Source organism: Nyctereutes procyonoides, unplaced genomic scaffold, assembly GCF_905146905.1.
Source record: "Nyctereutes procyonoides isolate TBG_1078 unplaced genomic scaffold, NYPRO_anot_genome, whole genome shotgun sequence".
Classification (NCBI taxonomy): Eukaryota; Metazoa; Chordata; class Mammalia; order Carnivora; family Canidae; genus Nyctereutes; species Nyctereutes procyonoides.
The window spans coordinates 18,631,853-18,653,721 of NW_026575032.1; the positions used below are offsets into that span (position 1 = coordinate 18,631,853).

General features: G+C 38.0%; 1 protein-coding gene across 3 annotated transcripts in view; it reads right to left on the bottom strand.

Annotated features, from left to right (window-relative positions):
• Positions 1 to 21,869, bottom strand: part of INPP4B (inositol polyphosphate-4-phosphatase type II B) — a 371,833-nt gene that overhangs the window by 147,526 nt on the left and 202,438 nt on the right. For all 3 annotated transcript variants that reach the window (XM_055317016.1, XM_055317017.1, XM_055317018.1), the window contains 3 exons: positions 19,136 to 19,266; positions 18,645 to 18,749; positions 4,890 to 4,998 (listed from right to left, as the gene is read on the bottom strand). In XM_055317016.1, coding sequence (XP_055172991.1) covers positions 4,890 to 4,998; positions 18,645 to 18,749; positions 19,136 to 19,266 — 345 coding nt within the window. The remainder of the gene's footprint in view (positions 1 to 4,889; positions 4,999 to 18,644; positions 18,750 to 19,135; positions 19,267 to 21,869) is intronic.

The following is a 21,869-nucleotide window of genomic DNA, read 5'->3' on the forward strand; positions in this document are numbered from 1 at the left end:
TGTCCTATTTTTCTTCCTAGCTCAACACCTATTATTTTGCGTAGATTTTCTTTCCTCTCGATACAGATCAATTGAGGTTCTCACCTGACCATTTTTCAGTTCCAACTCATCCGTGTCACTCTTCCTGTTTTTCTCCACAACCTTCCTGTTCACTTACATCTCTCTCTAGCTACGGTCTCACCTGGGAAGCTTTACCTGGGAAGTCTTACCTGGGAAGCTTTTAAGACATACCCAGACCTGGGCTCCCTTCCCATGACTTTCAGTTAATCTGTCTGAGGTGACATCTTGGCATAGATAACATAGTTTGAAGCTCAAAAGGTAATTCTAATATGAAGCCAGGGCTGAGAAGCCCTACTTTATGCAATACCGATTTTATTTTATTACTATTATTTGTGAAACTTGATCTCCCACTAGAGTTTTCAGCACTTTAAGTCAGAGGCCGTATCTGATGCATATACGAATTCCAATGCCTGTTGAATTTTTTTTTTAATTTTATTTATTTATTCTCGAGAGATACAGAAAGAGAGAGAGAGGCAGAGAGAAGCAGGCTCCATGCCGGGAGCCTGATGTGGGACTTGATCCCGGGTCTCCAGGATCGGTCCCTCGGCCGAAGGCAGCACTAAACTGCTGAGCCACCTGGGCCGCCCGCCTGTTGAATTTGAACTTGTGTGCCAAATACTCTGTGGGTTACTCCAGAAGACCCAAAGTTCAAGAGGACATCTCTTCCTCAAGGAAATCACAAACTATTACAGAAGTATCGGACAAGAACAAACGTAGTGCATCCTAACTCTGACCCTAATAAGACTATTAGGGGCATAAAGATAAAGTTTTAGGAGATAGAGTCGAATCAGTCTGACAAGTCAGGAAGACGTAACGGAGCAGGTAGACAATTAGGACAGGTGACACGTGGAATTTTGAATAGGATTGCGTGTATGGTTCCGACAGAAAGAAGCAGAAAATAGTGGGCAGATGAAAACAGAAGAATTTCTTGTAAACAGGAACTGAGTAAGGAAAAAAGAAGAGGTGGAAAAGTGTGAAGTCCATCAAGGAAACAGTTTGTGCGGCATTTAAGAAGCTAGTACAGGAGAAAACAGTGGTGAAAGTAGAAAGTTGGTGGGCTGAGACCACAGGGGCTTTGCATGCCCCGTGGACGATCTTGGACTCCCTGAAGGTTTCGAAGCAGAGGAGTAAAACACTCAGATATTTGTGCTTTAAGAAGAGCACTCTTCCTAACTGATTATCTTGTAGCTTTTAAAATGCATTTTTATGTGATCTGGATTGCATTATATGACTACTATAAGCAAGGCTTATTTTATTTAAAAATTTTTACTTACTTACTTACTTATTTACTTATTTATTATGTATTTATTTATTTATTTATTTATTTTTATTTATTTATTTAGAGACAGTGAGAGAGGATGGGGAGCAGAGGGAGAGGGACAAGCAGACTCCGCACTGAGCACAGAGCCTGACGTGGGGCTCGATCCCAAGACCCTGAGATCATGACCCGAACCAACTGCAAGAGCGGAGGCTTAACCAACTGAGCCATCCAAATGCCCCTATAGGCAAGGCTTTCTTATACTAAAACCCTTTTCATTGTGTGCTCAATGTGTTCACCAAAAAACAGATCCCTGAGGAGCAAACACATAATTACATCTGTTTTCAGACGAAAGTATTTCATTGGGATAGCTGAGAAGAAAATAAATGAAGATAAAGCAGTATAACGGTTATGGTAGTTCCCCTAAAAAACTGGACTAAAGGGCAGCCCCAGTGGCGCAGTAGTTTGGCGCCGCCTGCAGCCCGGGGTGTGACTCCGGGGTCCCAGGATCAAGTCCTGCGTCGGGCTCCCTGCATGGAGCCTGCTTCTCCCTCTGCCTGTGTCTCTGCTTCTCTCTTTCTCTCTCTCTCTCTCTGTGTCTATGAATAAATAAATAAAATCTTAAAAAAAAACTGGACTAAAATATTTGGCTCTCTTTTGGAGAAGTATCAAAAGAAAGAAGAGGTGAAGCTAATTCCTTCACTTGATGTGCTTTTCTGCGCTGCCAAATGTAAGTAAGCGTGTACGTCTAAGTTAGTCATTTCACGTGGTCATATTTACTTCTGTTATTGCTTTTGACTTACCAATGCAGTATTTGTTGTTGAAAAAGCCTGCAGAAAAATAATTTGCTTATATGATGTCGCTTTAGGCTGGAAGTCTTTGTATAAAACACATCACCTCTTAACTTGATGGACAGGCTGATGCCATGCTCAGCAAATCATACTTGTCTTATATCACCTCCCTATGAAGTCCTCTTGAGATCTACACCAAATTGTTTTTTTTTTAATTAAAAACTTCATTGCATTTTATCAATAAAGACATCAGTAAAACAATGGGATGTATAACACATATGAAAAACCTGAAACAAATCAATGTTTATAAGCGTTGGATGCTCTTTTCTCTTTTATTTTAAATTTGATCCTAGAAAGGTGTGTATGTGTGCGCATGATTATATGTATATAAACTGAGAGGTGAAGAACGGTGAAGAATTCAGACATCCATGCAGATATTTTAAGTTAAAAAATATTATTCAGAGCTCAACCACACAACTCAACATTTAATGCTCTTTAATAGTAGCATGTAGTAATATTTTAGGAAGTTTCACGGTCAGGTTCCACGTATAATCACATGCCAGTGTTTTATATCCTCAATTAGATTTTATGTGCCCTGTGGACAGTTTTCAGTCTTTTAACTATTTTACAAACTCTAAAGTTTTAGAAAAACAGATAGATTAGATGAATTCGGGGGTCCCTGGGTGGTTCAGTGGTTTAGCCCCTGCTTTCGGCCCAGGGTGTGATCCTGGAGTCCTGGGATGGAGTCCCGCATCGGGCTCCCTGCATGGAGCCTGCTCCTCCCTCTGCCTGTGTGTGTGTGTGTGTGTCTTTCTGTGTCTCTCATGAATAAATAAATAAAATCTTAAAAAAAAAAGATTAAGATGTATTCTCAAGATTAGAGACTTCTAGTTCCAGGCGAGATGGAGTGAACACAATCTATTTTACTTCTCTAATTACAAAAAACACTGTAGAGAAAACCCACAAGTCATTTATCAGAAGAATCTAAGAGGTGGACAAATGATGGCAGATTGACTCGGTGCCTTGGGACTTAAGGAATGACATATTGATGAGTTCCATTTTTTTTTCTTGTCTCATATATCCTAGCAGTGTAGTAAAATGCCAGATAAAAATGGCATCCAAGAAAAAGCCAAATGGCTAGTAAAGTTGGCCAAACAGAACAAAGAACTTTTAATCACACCTGCCCATTCTAGGGATGATACCACAAAAATGGCGGGTTGCTCCTCTATTCAAAAAATACCGCAGCAAGGGGTCAGTGAGCAACATCCCTCCCTCATTAAGCCCACGGACAGAAACCTGAATTCCACTCCCATGGAGAGGGCATCCTTTCCCGAGGTCTGTGCTGGCTGACCTCCGGCCTCCATGGACTAAATAGGACGTGCCTCTCTCCTCAGAAACCCTGGTTGCAATTCTGATTTCTATTCCCTGCTGAAATAATAAGGCGATAGAATAACTTTCCACAGCAAAAAGTTTTGGGGAGGCTGTGACTATTAAGGGATCACCTGAGGAAGTTCCTTGGTGGTAACGGAACAGTCCTTTTTGATTATTTTGATATTTTGATGATAGTTACAATATATCAGTATATGTTATTCAATTATAACTTACTTTAAAGATTTTTTTATTATTATTTTTTAAAAAAAAAAGCATGAACGGGGAAGGAGCAGGGGGAGGAGCAGCGGGAGGGAGAGGGAGAGAGAGAATCCCAAGCAGACTCCTCCCTGAGCATGAAGCTCGAGGTGGGGCTTCGTCTCACCACCCTGAGATCATGACCTGACTTGAAATCTAGAGTTGGAAGCTCAACCCTATTGAGCCACCCAGGTGCCCCAATTCTGACCGACTTTAATGCTTTCTTCCCGAGAATCTGGACACTGAATGACAAATGTGTTATGTGATAAAACTTTTTTTTTTTTAAAAATTCTGGTTTTGCCACTAGATTTTCTGATACTATTACTAAACCAATTATGACTAAGAATAACTATTTTCCCCTAACTTTCAAAATTCAGGATCATAACCCAAGAAGAGTAAAGACTTGGAAAGGAAAGGAAAGTCACCCTTCCCACCTGAATAACACTCTTTATGGTTTACAGGAGTATAGACATATTGCTCGGGACACGGGGCTCAGTACACGAGGGATACACATCCCGATGCAGTATTTTAAAGTAATTGAACGCACACACACACACACACACAAAAAAAAAAAACGGAGAAAGTATATTAAAATTATAAGTAACAGTGATAATACTCTGGTTTTTGTGTCATGCTTTGCCTCTAAGGAATACAAGATTTTTCTTTTAATCTCACCATTTAACAGAGTCCTCTATTGATGTCTCTTTTTCAAATGGCACAATTAGATGACAGGCAGTGATGTGCCTGGCCTTGGGACACAATGGAAGTCGCTAGTAAAGCCAGAGTCATAAATTAGGACGCATGCTCTCCACCAAGTGTCCTTGGCTTCCCAGTTAAAGTAGGACATTTCAGCTAAGTCTCCACATGAATACCATTCATTGAATGAGAATACATCTATTTTTTTTTTTTTTGGTAGCATGGTTTCCAGACTTTTCTGCTCGCATAGCGCTACCCTATAAGCAACGCACTCAGGCATTCTAATTTTAATTTCTGTTCAGGTACTTTTTTTTGGACATTTGACAACTTCACTCAATGGGTTGGAGATGTCAAGAACTATTCATGGTGATGGGCCAAGCTTCTTCACCGAACCTTGGAAACAAACTTCCCCAAAGGGAAGATAATATCATTCATTAATGCACCCCGTCGTCACTTACTTTCTTCTTTCCATTTCGAATCTATGGAGTAGTTTCCGAAGACCACCGTTCTTAAATCCCTGAAAATGGGCGGCTGGGGCTCCCACGGTGATGACATCGTAGAGAGCATCTGGAACGGGAATGGACAAGGAGATGAACACTTTGCAAACATTTGTCTCCAGCACGCTATCTTCACTGAAGCGTACACACGGTAGGAGGCTTGAGGAATCATTCTGTTTAATTTCGCAGGAATAACTGCGAACTCTCATCTCAAGGGGGCAAGAGGAGCTGATCAATCTTTCTAAAGCCACCTGTGCACCTAAACAAGTTACGATGTTTCTTTGATTTATGACTACATCTTAATTATATGCTACTGTGTGGAACGGTATGTTCCCTCATTCTTCTATATACTTACTGAGATAACATGTTAATTGGCCTTTTGTGTATTTTACTTTATTGAGTTTTGCATCACTTAATTTGCAGTCATATTGAAATTCAACAATAACGAACAATCTTTACAGAGAAAATTTACAAAGAGAAGAACCAAAGTATTAATTCATCTTGGCTCAAGGGCAGAACAGTACTAGTGTATTTTTTTTATTTATTTTTATTTATTTATGATAGTCACAGAGAGAGAAAGAGAGAGGCAGAGACACAGGCAGAGGGAGAAGCAGGCTCCATGCACCGGGAGCCCGACGTGGGATTCGATCCCGGGTCTCCAAGATCGTGCCCTGGGCCAAAGGCAGGTGCTAAACAGCTGCGCTATCCAGGGATCCCACTAATGTATTTTTTTTAAAAAAAATCTACACAGAGTAGTTTCCTATCTGGGTACACTAAATCTTACACAGTTTTGAATGCATGTTTTTTGCAATTTTCTTAGACACATAGAAAGAATACACAAAAGGTCTCTAGGTCTATTTTCCACCGGGATACTTTTTTTTTTTTAAATAAAAAATCCATACATTTAAACTGAAACTCAATCCTTTGATCTTGAAAGCCATCAAGTTTGATACATATTAACTTTATGGCTTCAAAACATACCATCATTTTTACCTTCTAATGAAAAGTATCCTCATAAGAAGGAAGACAGAGTGAACATCTCTTGTTAAACTACATTTTATTTGAGAAACCTAATTTCATAGTAGATCCTTTTTAAATTGATTCTGGTAGTGACGCATTGGTTGTTTTTCAGTTCTCATTTACAGGGAAAACATAAATTTTATTAGCCTCAGGTAAACACCATAACTTCACACTGGTTCAATCCAAATGCACCTGGAATATTTTTCTTAATAAAAGACGTCTTCAAGTGAAAGGCTTCAGCAGCACTCAGAGTGAGTTCAAGGTCACACAAACAAAACAGAACAATACAGTAAGCAAACAGGTAAAAGGCCTCGGAGTGTAGCCCAAATCAACCTGTCAATAAGGCACGTTCTGAACAATCACTCAACAGACTGTTGGGGTGGTAATCGCTTGCCCTTTTAAGAAGTCACTAATAAACTAAAAGTTAGCTTTTCTTAATATAGCAGAATATTAGGCTTGTGTGCAATTTAAGGATTTCTTCATCTAGGAGGTTTCAACCTTAGGGCTAATAGCGTTTTGGGGGAACCTATGAATATATGCAAATTGTCTAAGTGTGTCTGTTCCGCTTCATGGAAGAGGGTCGCAGCTTTCCCACACGGTCATGGGAACACCCGAGAGTCACCAACACTAAATCCCAGTCCACCTTTGTTTGCCTGACGAGAACTCTGAGAACCTTGAGAAGTGACCTGCTTTTGTCTAACGTCCCAGAGACCTTCCACCCGGGGTCTTCCAACTCCTAATCCCGGGATGGAGAGCCGGGGGGTTAGTTAGTGGCTGGCACCTGAGTCCCCCTCTGGATCCAGCTGTGCCGCTGAGGGGCTGAGCAGCCTCATGGAAGTCGCTGCACCTCTCTCTGCCTCAGTTTCCTCAGCCAGATGATGGGGCTGAAGGGAGCTGCAGGTGGTGAGCGGAGTGGATTTTCCCCCCGGACTGTGCTGGCCCTGAGGAGTAATCCTACCCGTGAAGCAAAGGAAGATGGTACCTTAACCTTTGGTTATTTCCCAAGAAAATACACTTTTCAGTCTGCAAAGGAAGGTGATACTGAGGCTCAGTCTGCGGAAGAGAATCCGCTCCTGTGTTCATTTAAAGTAAATGCAAAAAGAAACATCACTGTGCCGCCGTGGACTGTGCTGCTCGTCTGCCGAGACCCGCGTGGACGGGGGCACACAGAGGTGACCAGGGATGGCCAAGATCCGGGTTGGGCTAAGGATGCTCAACACTGGTGGCGGGGCTGGTGCTGAGGGTACCGCGCCGAGGGACAGGGAAAGCGACAGCGATGCTTCTGGCTGGAGGGATCTCTGGGAAGACTCAGGCCTGCGGGCCGCAGGGGTCGCCGGGGTCACGGGCGCGGGTGGGAGGGTCGGGCTGGGTGCCCCACGTGGCCCCTCCAGCCGCTCACCCACTGCACTCCCCTGCCCGGGCCAGTGCACGTGGACACGGGGCCGCCCCCCTCCCGGAGCCCCACTCCAGTTCTTCTGCACAAATACCCAGAACTAGACTGAGCCATGAGAGTTCTCGTTCTGACTCCTCGAGGAGCCACCGGGATTTCCTGCGGCAGCTGCACCATCTCGCGTCCCCCAACGATACACAAGGGTCCTGATTTGTGCACATCTTGGCTCACACTCATTGTCTTTTGATAGTAGCTATTTTTAGACGTGTAAGATGGCATCTCATCGTACTTTCGATTTGCATTTTCCTGATAATAATCTTTAACATTTTTTCTATATACCCGTGGGCCACTTGAATGCCTTCTTTGGCAAAATATCTGTTCAAGCCTTGAGCCCATTGTTTAGTCAGGTTATTAATTCTTTTGCTATTGAGTTGCAGGAGTTTGTTATATATTTTGGAGATTAACTTCTCATCAGATATATAGTCAACATTTTCTCCTCTTCTGTATGTTACCTCTTTAGTCTATCATTTCCTTACCTATGCAGAAGCTTTTTAGTTTGATGTAGTCCTGCTTCTTTTTGTTGCTTCTGCTTTTAGTGTCCTATCTATGAAATCACTCTAAAGACCAATTATCATAAGACTTTTCCTCTATATTTTCTTCTAGGAGTTCTACAATGTTAGGTTTTATGCCTAAGCCTTTAATCCACTTTGAGTTGATTTTTGTGCATGCTACAGGACAAGGGTCCGATTTCATTCTTTTGCATGTGGATAGTGATCTCTTTGGTCTTTTATAGAATATGGTCCGTGGATGGATATATATTCATCCCCTTCCCATGGAGAAATCTATATATTTCAGGGTCCAATATATTTTTTTCTGGAGAGTGTACATAAATTTTTATTTCTTCAACTAAGAATAATAATACCTTATATGATCTATAAAGACATATAGGGCAAACTAAATTGAGCCACAGAATATTTGTTTATTTATTGACATTTACCGAACACCTACAACATGGATGACATTGAGGCATTTGAATGTTCTTCTGTTAATATCTGAAATATATTGAGGAGGGGTGTAAGTATCAAAGCCTGTGTTTTGGGCCAAGTGACTGAATGGCCACCCAGGTGGGACAGTGATCTACTGCACTGTGGATGCAGGGAGGCTAAGGCTGAAGGGCCTGGGAGAAGAGGGAAAGGAAAGAAAGTTACTCATCAAACGGTGCAAACTTTCAGTCAAGCAAGATAACTAGCTCTAGATAATTGATACAAAACATCGCTTCTATTGTCAACAATAAGGAATTGTACACTTAACATTTTGTTAAGAGGTAAGAACTTACATTAGATAGTGTGACCACAATGAAAAAAAAAAACGTCTAAGTTGCTGTCAATATTTCAATAAAATTTGAATCAAGTTTTATTTTTTTACTTTTACATCATGAATTAAGTTTTAATATGCTACCTAAAACAGGAAGAAATACATAATTCCTTTAAAAATGTCTCATTACATCAAAAAGACAAAAGCGGGAACTCCGGGAGGAGTTGAGTATGTTAATTAGCTTAGCTGTAGTAATAATCATTCACTATGTATATATGCATAGCAAAATATTATGTTATATACCTGAAATATATATGATTTTTTTAAAATACAAAAATATATTTACTATTGTTTAAATATTTTTTTAAAGATTTTATTTATTTATTTATTCATGAGAGACAGAGAGAGAGAGAGAGAGAGAGAGAGAGAGAGAGGCAGAGACACAGGCAGAGGGAGAAGCAGGCTCCGTACAGGGAGCCCGACGTGGGACTCGATCCCGGGTCTCCAGGATCACGCCCTGGGCTGAAGGCAGTGCTAGACCACTGAGCCACCTGGGCTGCCCATGTTTAAATACTTTCGAAAATTTTTTTATTTTCGAGATAATTTTGGATTTCCAGAGTTGTTGCAAATTTAGAACAGTTCTGCACATCCTTCACCCATGCTCCCTATGTTAATATCTTACATAGTCTTAGATTATCAAAACTAAGCAATTAAACTTGTGCTATATCATTAAATAAAGTAGATAGTGTGTTAGGATTGTTTTTTCCACTAACATCCTTTGCTTTTTCAGGATCCAGTCCACGACTCCACATTTCATGTAGCCGTCATGTAGTCTCCTCCAATATATGACCATTTCTCAGTCTTTCATTTTTGATGTTGACACTTTTTAACATCGTTGGTCAGTTACTTTGTAGAGTGTCCCTCAACTTATATTTATTTTTTGTTTTCTCATAATTGGACTGAGGTTCTGCACCATAGAGTCGGAGACTATGAAGGCGATAGGCCCTTCTCAGTGTGTTATAACAGGGAGTATGCTAAGTTGATATATATTACTTGGTGTTAACCTTGATGCATTGGTCAAAGTGATGACTGCCACTACCTACAGTTGATTCTTCACTGTAAGGCCACTGAATATTTAGAGAGATGTATTTTAAGACAATGCAATATCCAATATTCTTTTTAGACTTATACCTACTAATTTTAGCATCTGTTGATAAATCTTGCCCGTGGCAATTATCACTGCTGTGGTTGAATGGCGGTTTTCTATTTCCCTCATTCCTTCCACATTTATCAACTGAAATTCTTTTGGGAAGAATAGTTGACCTTTCTCCTTTATTTTATATATATATATACATGTATATGTATATGTATATGTATATATATATAGTTTATATTTATATATTTTATATAAATATATATATTTATTTTTATATATTTTTTAAAAGATTTATTTATCCATTTTAGAAAGAGAGAGTGGTGGGGAGAGGCAGAGGGAGGGGGAGAGGGAATCCTCAAGCAGACTCCTGCTGAGTGGAGCTTCATGTGAGGCTTGATCCCAGTGCCCGAGATCATGACCTGAGCTGGAATCAAGAGCCGGCTGCTTAACCAACTGAGCCATCAGGTGCCCCTCAGTTATTTATTAATATCAATAAGGGTTCATGGGTATATTGTCCCTTGGTTTATGAACTAACACCATCTTTATGTTCAAGTCGTCCTAGCTTTGTCCCCTGGGGGCTCCTCCACTTGGCTCTTGGCCTATTTATATATGTTACCCCCGTATTTGTCATCATTGTTATGGCTTGTTTTTTGAACACTTCCTTACTTTCTAGAGCCACGAGATACTCTAGACTCATCTTATAGTTTCCCTGCCTCAGCCCTAGAATCAACCAGTTTTCCAAAGAACCCTCACTCTTTTGACTGGAGAATGGTGTTTAGAAATCAAATACTGGGAGCGCCCGAGTGGCTCAGTCAGTTAAATGTCTGGCTTTGGCTCAGGTAATGATCTCAGAGTTCTGAAATCCAGCCAGGCATTGGGCATGGGGCTCAGTGCTCAGCAGGCAGCCTGCTCGTCCCTCTGGCCTTGCCCCCACTCTTGCTCTCTCAAGATATCTCTCTCAAATAAATAAAATAAATAAATCTCTCTCAAATAAATAAATATGTGAATTTTTTTTTAAGAAATTAAATACTGGGGGTAGTATGCTCATTGTTATTGCTTTCAATATTTTCAGTGCCAGAAGTAGGGAGTATATGCATATATTTGCATATCAATTAGTACACACACACATACCCATCCCTATCTATCTATACTAAAAATAACAAACCAATGAGCCCACGTTATTACCTCTGACTTCAGTTGAGCATTACAAAATTCTTTCTAGGCTTCCTTCCTTCTTTATTTCTAACTTCTTTCTGTGACAATGAGAAACTTGACTCTCCCTAATTACGTATTTATGTATTTGGTTAACCATGTTATTTGCAAATAAAATAGTTTCAGAATTGTTAAGTCATACCTCTGTAAGAAGCAAATTCACTACTAAAAGTACAGTGTTTGTATTTTCTTTTTAAATTTAGTCTTATACTATCCAATGTTTACTTAGATCTTCCCATTATTTTCATTAAATTGTCATTTTTATGATTTTATTTGCCATTTATCATCACGTCAAGCAAGATACTAAAAGGAAGTTAACAATTTACCATTTACCATTTATCATCATTTCAAGCAAGATACTAAAAGGGAGTTAACAATAAAGCAGACTGGGAATATGAAATTCTAGGGAAAAGCCACATAATAATTAGCAGCACAACAATCAAGATCTGAAAAAAAAAATTAGAACAGAAAGGGAGCCGATTTCCTAACATGGTTCCGTGTTCTCAAGGGTGAAGCTACCAGGAGCCAACACATAGCAGAGTTTTCCAAATATTCTTTACTTTTGAACTTCAAAGAATGCATTTCAAATGAATTTCAAGTAAAATGTACTGTTGTTGTGTTTCAGCACAGCAAGCAGAACTGAACGCTTTATCTACCTTCCAGAAGCCATTTCAGCCATTTCTCCCATTTCCCCACCTCACAAGCCAACCTTGATAGTCCATTAATATCAAGAGGCTTTCTCTGTAGAGGCAAGAAGTAGGGTTTACGTCTGGATGTTGAAAGGGCGAATAAGATCTCTCTTGTCTCTCTCACTTTTCTCTGTTGCCTTTTGATTCTACCCTGATTAGAACCACTCCTCAAAAAGCTGGGATCTTTAAGTGCGTATTTTGTAGCGGTTCCAAGAATTTAGGCTTATATAACCTTCATACATTTGAGATCTCCAAAAAGTTGCTTTGAAGTGTTGATTTTTAAACAGTGATAACTGTGATGTTGTGCTTCATAATGTCAAAAAAAAAAAAAAAAAAAGAAAGCCAGAGGCTCAAAATAGTCACTTATGTCAGAGGACGCACAGCAACAAACCAAGGCTTAATATCTAACCTAACTGCGGTTTCAGGCTCCTAGGAATGTAACCTTTAGCCACTCAACACGCAATGTCCAGGACAGCACTAGAAAGTTTACTAAAAGACCCCTTCCATTACCCTTCGGAGGATGACCTTGACTAAAACAATGGATTCTTTTGCCAATAATTTCATTTTTTCCCCCGCTTCCTACCTTTGAAAATCTTTCCTTTTTTGCAGATCTACAGAGCTCTTTCCTATTTGCTAGGTGGGATGCTACCTGGCTCATGAATCATTCAATAAAGCCAATTTGAACTTTTAAATTACCCAGTTGAATTTTTATTGCTTGACAATAACAGGAAATAAATTTATTTGTTCTTTGTTCCCTTTCTGGCACAGCGGTCCTAACCCTTTGGGACTTCCTAAGTGTTGAGAGCTTTAAAGATATCTTTTCTTTCTTTTTTTTTTTTAAAGATTTTATTTATTTATTCACGATAGACACAGAGAGAGAGAGAGGCAGAGGGAGAAGCAGGCTCCATGCAAGGAGCCTGACGTGGGACTCGATCCTGGGACTCCAGGATCACACCCTGGGCTGAAGGCGGCGTTAAACCCCTGAGCCCCCAGGGATCCCTCTGGCCCTTCATCCTTGAAAGCCAGTTGCAGGGGATCCCTGGGTGGCGCAGCGGTTTGGCGCCTGCCTTTGGCCCGGGGTGCGATCCTGGAGACCTGGGATCAAGTCCCACATCGGGCTCCCGGTGCATGGAGCCTGCTTCTCCCTCTGCCTGTGTCTCTGCCTCTCTCTCTCTCTCTCTCTCCTCTCTCTCTCTCTGTGACTATCATAAAAAAAAAAGTTAAAAAAAAAAGCCAGTTGCAATTACTACAAAAGTAGTAGATAGATTTAGGTAGGTCATGGGATTCACTCCCTGGTGTCTTAGTTTAGTTAATGAAGAATGGTATACACTTAAAGTACCATGTTCAGTCTTGGCTAGAGCAATTGTACTTTTTAAAAATTTAGGTAGAATCAACTGAAATTTATTGTATACCTCTAAGTGTGAGCATATATATAAACAAATAAAACAGTCAATAAAAATAAAATTCTAAGATAACAATCTGATCAGTAATATTTGTCTTATTTTAAAATTGTCGTCATTGTATCCTTGTGATATGAATAGCCCTTAACTGTTTACAATAAGAGCTTTCAGATTTTTGGTACTAAGAGATAACTATAAAAATCTAGGTGGACGTTTGTTTTACAGAAAATTTGAGCAAAAAAAAAATCAGAGGTCCTTTATTTAAAAAAAATATCATCTGTGTGTCTTCTTTCTTTGATAGTTTATATCTCAAAAATTGTCCTTGGTTTTGTGAAAATGGTATCAGACATAGTATAATGGGGAAATGGAATCCAAGTTGTTGAATCTCATCAAGCTAAAGATACTAGGTTGGTTTGAAATTTAATAATAGGGCTGCCTCATAGCCTTTAAAAAGCCACTTAATAATAGATATGAGATAATAAGTCTATTTTTTTCCCAGAAGATCTTTTTAAAATTCCTACGACTATAAAAATAGTGCTAATGAAAAAAAAAAAAGAGTAGACATGCTGATCTCATCTCAAGGAACAATTTAGGAATAATCCCTGACTTCAAAATGGCCCACAAAATGACTTTGACATGAATCACAAGACAACAAAGAATTTTAAGGGAAATCTATCTCAAAATAGTCCAAACAATTCAGCAGTATCATCCAAAAGTAATTATATTTCATCGATGAGGTGATATACCCAAACTCAAGATACAGAAATCAGGGAGGTCTAAACAGTTCCTCATTCGCAACTTCCCTTAACGTGGAGATTAGAAAACTAAGGGGCAGAGAGGTTAGCTGACTCATCCATACTTATCTAGTAAATTCTGGCTTCTGTTGCACCTGATTACGACTATCGCTTTATGATATGCTACAGATTTTTTTTCTTTCTTTTCTTTTTCTTTCTCTGTCTCTCTCTTTGCTATATATTATAATATGCTATTATATATCTATGACATAAAATTTAAAAAATAAAGCATAGAATAATATTAGAATCCATATTTTATAATATTCATAACTAACTATGAAAATAAAATTTATCGAGGTGGAAAACTTTGTTCTTAAATTCAGGTTTTTTAAAAATATTTTATTTATTTATTCATGAGAGACACAGAGAGAGGCAGAGACACAGGCAGAGGGAGAAGCAGGCTCCATGCAGGGAGCCCTGTGAGACTCAATCCCAAGACCCCAGGATCACGCCCTGGGCCAAAGGCAGATGCTCAACCACTGAGCCACCCAGGCACCCCATAAATTCAGGGTTTTGTCTTTGTTACTGTCACTGTTGTCTAAGATCTCTATTGGAATTGTATTTGTTGCATTTAATTTAAGGGTAAAAAGTTATCTTAATGGGTCTGGGGGCACCTGACATTAAATGGAGGTTACTTCATTGCCAGTATGAGACATGACAACATTAGTTCTGCTTAGTTACTCGTTTCTATAGCTATACATTAGCCTTGCATTTGGTGAACCTGCCTGCTGCTGTTTGCAAAGCTGCCTCTCCAAATATAGCAGGTATATTAATCAAATGTGGATTGATGTAATTTACTAATGGTAAAAATGAAAATAAATGTAGACTATATCCAAATAACTCACCAGTGAAAGACCAAGGCTTGGCTAATCTTACTTGCATCATTACCTTGCAAATGTTGTCCGTAATTCAGCTAACCATTCAAATCGGTAACCATGGATCTTAAACAAATTTAACTGCAATTCATTTAATCTGCTGAATATATGTTATATAAGTAGGAAGAAAATTTGATTGAATGCCATTTACAACTTTTAGCCATTTTATTTTGCAAACAAAAAGAAACAATGTTCAGGAAGGTTATTAACTTGGTCAATGTCCAAGAAGTAAGTGGCAGGGCCCCAAAAATTCAATTTCTCAATTTCTATTAAAACATATAGTTGGTGATCTAGTTTATAAAGCACTTACTGCATCTGAATTCCAATCCCAGATAATAAATTTTAAATCTATTATGAAAACATAAATATTTTAAAAAACATACAAGCTCAATATTACATATTGCATGTATGATATGTATGCCACATATATACAATGTATGTAAAATTATATATGTGTGTGTGTGTGTATAAAATTTACATGAGTTAGCCTTTGGAAAAAAATCAGTATGTAGTACAATTCAGTACCTTTGCATTAATTATTGGCCATTAGGATATCTAGTCTTTTCCCACATTTTTTCTTTTAGGTCTTCAAAAAGAGGAACCAGTCTTCCTGAAAACTGCTTTGTCAAAAATCTTGTTTATGACTTGTACCCAACATCAAAATTTTGCTTTTGTCTCTACTATTTGATATTTGTCATCACAAGAAATTCCTTTATATATCTTGCTATTATGGGTTGATTTATACTCCTCAAGAAAGATATCCTAGAATATGACCTTATTGGGAAATATGGTCTTTACAGGTGTAATCAAGTTCAAATCCGGTCATTAGGTCAGGTCCTAATTCAATACAAATGGTGTCCTCGAGGGGGAAACCTGAACACAGAGACGCACACGGAGGAGATGATGTAAAGATGCACACACAAGAGAACATTGTGAAGATGGAGGATTGGTAAGATGCACCAACAAACAAAGATTGCCAGCAAACTACCAGAAACTAGCAAGAGTTGAGGAAGAGTCCCCCTCTAGGCTTCAGGGGGAGCATTCCTCTGCCAACACCGTGATTTCAGACTTCTGGCCTTCAGAGTGTAAGATCATAAATCGTCGTCGTTTAAGCCATCTGGTTTGTGGTCCTGTGTTACAGCAGCTCTAGGAAACCGATACATACCCCAAACCAAACTAATTAGGAGAATTATGTTTGCCTTTCTAAATTTCTTGAGTTGCCAGTTTCTGTCTTTCAAATTAGAGAAACAGAAACGGAGCACATTGTATTCATCCGAGCTTACTCTAGTCTATTTTTCGGACAGCATCCTGGAAGGCACAGCATAAATGGTCTGTTTTTGTTTTGTTTTCAAGAAAGAAGTATAGTAAGAGCTCACTTAGATAATAATTTTTCTTTGTTTGGTAGAAGTGTTTTAGGATCATTGCCAAATATTTGAATGCGTATTTAAGTATACATTCATATCAATTTGGCCCCAACAAGTCATCTGATTTGATGATACTGCTATCCATCCATGGCTGTACTGGGGTTAACCTTCTCTCATTTCTTCAGTCTCTCAGTCATTAAATACTTGCATATGATATTTTTTTTTCTGAAATGCTCCTGTAAATCATCTTTACTCTAAATCTGGGCACTTCTTGGTTCAAGATTCCACTGTCCCTTAATAGGAACTTAACTGATTACTTTTCCCTTTTTTACAGCCCTGATAAAATTAGGAGTTCAATTTTGTTCCAGTGATGGCAAATGCTACCTGTAGTTATAATGGCTATTACTGTTTATTCTAGGTGTTTTATATATCCTAATTCACTTATTTAGGAAGAGAACTACTTAGAAAGATTAAATAATAGACTTAAGGTCATATATAAAAGTTGGTGAAGCTGAAATTCTGTTTCACTCCAAAATATATAACTTTTTACATTATCATTAAAGTCATTTCATATCGGTCATTAGAAAAAATCATATTGGCTGTCAGATAGCTTTTAAGTATTTTAGCTTCTTTGTTATTTTTTTAAATATTTATTTATTTACTTACTTATGATAGACAGAGAGAGAGACAGGAGGAGGGAGGAGCAGGCTCCATGCCGGGAGCCCGACACGGGACCTGATCCCGGGACCCCAGGATCGCGCCCTGGGCCAAAGGCAGGTGCTAAACCGCCGAGCCACCCAGGGATCCCAGCTTCTTTGTTCTTTGTTGATATTTTGGTCTTTATGATTTTTAAAACCATAGATGTTATGTTCAAACTACTGACAGATATCAGTAATCAGGGAAGATTTCCTAAATGCTTTGGACCAATCTATCCCTTTTTTATTTCAGTTCTTTCAATGACATAATTTTTGGTAAAAAGGATTCAAATTAAAATTTCAGATAGTTGCGAAGGGTTACTAAAGATACTACAATTATACATCAGAATGACTATAACTACACTTAAACTGACACAGTAGCTGGTCATATATACACAATCATATGCACAAACTCAGAAAAAATGGTTATTTTTTCTGGTTATAAAACTTCAGATGATTCTAAGGCAGAACACAGATTTTAACTTTTTAAAACCTAGAACTTCTGTATTGCGACAATAGCTATAAAATAGGATGTCAGCATGAGTCCTTAGATGTCTCTGTGTATGTTCATACGTCAATACATTTATCAGAGAGGGCTGGATGATCTAAAGTAACTTTTGACTCCCTAGGAAGATGGGTACTAGTAGGATGACCACACCATTTCTCATTAAACAGGGAGACTTTTGAGAGGAAAGAGAGGTGAAGAGCTTTGTTAATGATGCTGGACAAAAAGCATAACATGGGACTTTTGCTATATGTGAATAGAAGCAGATAATCACTGTACTTATGCACAAAAATTGATATAGCAATAAGTTAAAGTAAAAGGGAGATGAGAAGAATATATTTAAATATACTTTAATGGGCAGCCCGGGTGGCTCAGTGGTTTAGCGCCGCCTTCAGCCCAGGATGTGATACTGGAGACCCGGGATCGAGTCCACGTCGGGCTCCCTGCATGGAGCCTGCTTCTCCCTCTGCCTGTGTCTCTGCTTCTCTCTCTCTCTCTCATTAATAAATAAAATATTAAAAAAAACAAATATACTTTACTAAGAAATAGCAGGGAATTATGTAGAATGATAATGAATACAGTATGGTATCCACTATAAACCTTACTGAAGTATGTTTATAAAAATCCATACACTTTTCCTTGACAGATGTTTCTCACATCTGAGTACAGTAAAATACACTGTCACTTTTTCTCTGATAAATTCCTTTCTCAAAAAGAAGGGAGTGACTATTGATAGTTACCAGTAAGTCAGAAAAACAGCCTATGAGTCCATCTTTGGGCTTTGATTTTTCGAAATAACAAGCCTTATTTTTCCTTTTTTTCCCCTTAATTCAAAACACTAGCATGGTTATCAGTTATATATTTTTTAAAGATTTTATTTATTCATTCACGAGAGACACAGAGAGAGGCAGAGACCCAGGCAGAGGGAGAAGCAGGCTCCATGCAGGGAGCCCTACGTGGAACTGCATCCCAGGACCCCGGGTCATGCCCTGAACCGAAGGGAGATGCTCAACCACCGAGCCACTCAGGTATCCCAGCCATCCTTGATACTACTTAAGGTAGCTAACACTTATTTTTCATATTAATCTATGACTCAATCAGGTGTCATATTTTTAACATGATAAAGAAACAGCAACAAAAATACTAATAATCCAGTTTATAGTATTCAGGGTCATCATCAACTTCAATTGTTTCATCTTCATCTTTACATAATTTAAAATTTTTAAATTTTGCCAATAGTCAAGCTTCTTTAAAAAGACACACTAACACAATTTGCCCACTTAAAAAAGAATATTATAGTACCTTTCAAGTGAGGGCTGTGTACGTGCATTCTTTGCAGATGAAGATTTATGGGAACAAATTCTAATGTTTTCTCTCCTTTGCTGCTGCTTGATTTGAAAGAGGACCCTAGATAGGAAAAAAAATTGGCCATTATTAGTAAATGAATAATAAATGTGCATGTGTACGTGTATGTTGAGAAGTATGTGTGACATGGAAAAATATTACAAGGATTTCAGAAAGAAAAACATGTCCTGTGTAAGCTACTTTTCTTTATAGAAATTCAATTTAAAAAATGCTCAGTTATTCATATAATAATCCCATGGGGCAAAATAGTGCAATTTGTTTCTTCTTGGTCTATCATGCCAAGATAGTAGAATAAGAAATAAAAGGGTTTCTTTAAATTTTATTTTGGCTTGTCTATATGCATAACAACAATGTGTATTACTGTTTTTACCTAACACGCATGGAATGTAATTTAGTTTGAAGATGTAAATAAGTTATTGCTTTCATACCTGTTTCCTTGCTAAGTTCTGTCAGAATATCTTGGTACATATTCACCATTTGATCACAGTGAGTAAGGACATTTTTCCGTAGATTGTCCCAGTGTGGAGAAAGCTCACCAAGTTCTTTTAGCTCCTGGTTTCTGTTAAGAATAGAAAAGTGGAGAAAATAATTATTCTGATCTTAAGCCCACAGACAAGGAACATTTAATAAACACTGCCAAACTAATAAGAAATTGATTCACCATCTGTTTCAGGAAAGATCTATGTACTTATTAGAAAAAAAGTTCTATCTTTCTGTATAAGCTATAACAATATCTTCCTAAGTATGTTTCCTGAGGCAAAAGAAACGAGGCAAAAATAAACTATTGAGACTACATCAAAATAAAAACTTCTGCACAGCGAAGGAAACAACCAACAAAACTGAAAGGCAGTGGACAGAATGGGAGAAGATATTTGTAAATGACATATTCAATGAGGGGTTAATATCTTAAATAAAGAAAGAATTCAAACAACCCAACATCAAAAAAAAATAGATAATCCAACTAAAGAATGGGGAGAAGACATGTAGATGGCCAACAGACATATGAAAAGATGTTCAACATCACTCATCATCAGGGAAATGCAAATCAAAACCACAGTGAGGTATCACCTCACACTTGTCAGAATGACTAAAATAAAAAAGACAAGAATCAAGAATTGGTGAGCATATGGAGAGAAAGGAGCCCTCTTACACGGTTGGTGGAAATGCAGAATGGTACAGTTACTGTGGAAGACAGTATGGAGTATCCTGAAAAAGTTAACAACAGAACTACCCTATGATCCAATTTCACTACTGGGTATTTATCCAAAGAATACAAAACACTAATTCAAAAGGTTAGATGCCCCACAAGGTTTATAGCACTGTTATTTTACAATAGCCAAGTTACAGAAGCAGCTCAAGTGTCCATGAATAGATGATGCATATTCTATATATATATATAGAATAGAAAACTCAACCATAAAAAATAATGAAATCTTGCCATTTCCAACGACATGAATGGATCTACAGAGTATAATGATAAGCAAAAAAAGCCAGTCAGAGAAAGATAAATACCATATGATTTCACTCTTATGTGGAATTTAAGAAATAAAACAAAAAAAAAGAGAGACAAATCAATAAACAGATTCTTAACTATGGAGAACAAACAGATGGTTTCCAAATGGGGTGAAACAGGTGAAGGGGATTAAGAGTACACTTATATTGATGAGCACTGAGTGGCATATGGAATTGTTGAACCACTATATTGTACACCTAAAATTAATATAACACTGCATATCAAATACATTGGAATTAAAATAAAAATAATTTTAACACAAAGGAAGATATTAATAGTTTAGTTCACACAAACATTAAAGCTCTGAATGTTGAAGAGGTAAAAAAAATACAAGTTTTCACTGATAAAAACTTCATAAAGATGACAAAACTTAACTATCCCTTATCTATCTATCTATCTATCTATCTATCTATCTATCTATCTATTTATCTATCACATTCAGTTAAAAAAGAAACACTAAAATCTCAGTAGAAAAACAAGTTAAATTCTAGGCTTCTGTCATCCGAAATAAAATAATGTGGAAAATAGATAATGTGGGAAGGGCTTTCTGACTACGTCTGAGGAAATCACAAGATATTTAAGTAATCCAGAGTATATGTAATACAGCTGTTAAATTTTTTAAAAGCCCATAAGTGGTATAATCAGGTGTGATTTACTGGCCTCAGTTTCTCTCAAGAAGACAATTTAAGTAAATGCAGTATGCATATGTTTTGTCTTTTCTTTATCAAAAGGAAGAGCTAATCATGCCATTTAGGTTTTAATTATTACCTTTTATCTAATTCTCTACCCTTTAGCCAAGTTAATTCAAATCATCAGAATGCCTTTTTAAATTATAATGATAAATGGTCTAATATGCTGCTTGGTTAGATCTCTTATTCATTTCTGTAACCTTTTACCAACAACATTTTCATGAGGCTAATTTAACCAGCAATAATGAACCTTCTTTGCTATTTTGGCTGTGAAACATGCTAAATACCAAGCTAATAAATTCAGAAGATGTAGAATCTTTAACATCCTGTTAAATGCAAGAATAATGGATGGTGTGCAAAAATGTGACTTGCTTTCAAATGTTTGTGGCTGCCTTTGTTTTTGTTTCAATGCAGCATAGTACTGCTGCATCTTTTATCTGAGGTCTTTACAATTTTTGTGAACATTAATCTCACTCCTCACTTTTCTGTAGATTAGCTTCCATCACCAACCTTCATGGGAAAAGAGTGATTAATTAATAGACCATGAGAGTAAAGGAAGTTCATGATTGAAGTTGAGCCGGGGAGGCTGGAGAACTGGGGAGTTGAGTTCTCTGTGTGGACTCAAATCGCAGAGTATTCAAATTCAGGACAGAACAACCACCAACAACACAAATAATTCCAAAAGCTTGAGATACCTAAATCTAGAAGAATCTGGGCAGTTAGGTCAGATGTGAGAGAGACACAAGTGTGATATCAACTTAATACACAAGGTTGCAGGCTTTACTTCCGATATACAGGTATAATGAGAATCTTGGTTAAGTGTTCCTATTTAATACTAATGAAAGCACCATAGGTTTGCAATTTGTGTTGTCTCTGAATCCTTCTCAGAAAGAATAATGAAAAGAGAGATGGTGAGGGAGGGAAGGAAGGGTGCTAGTGAAGCCGCGGACTAGATCGTAG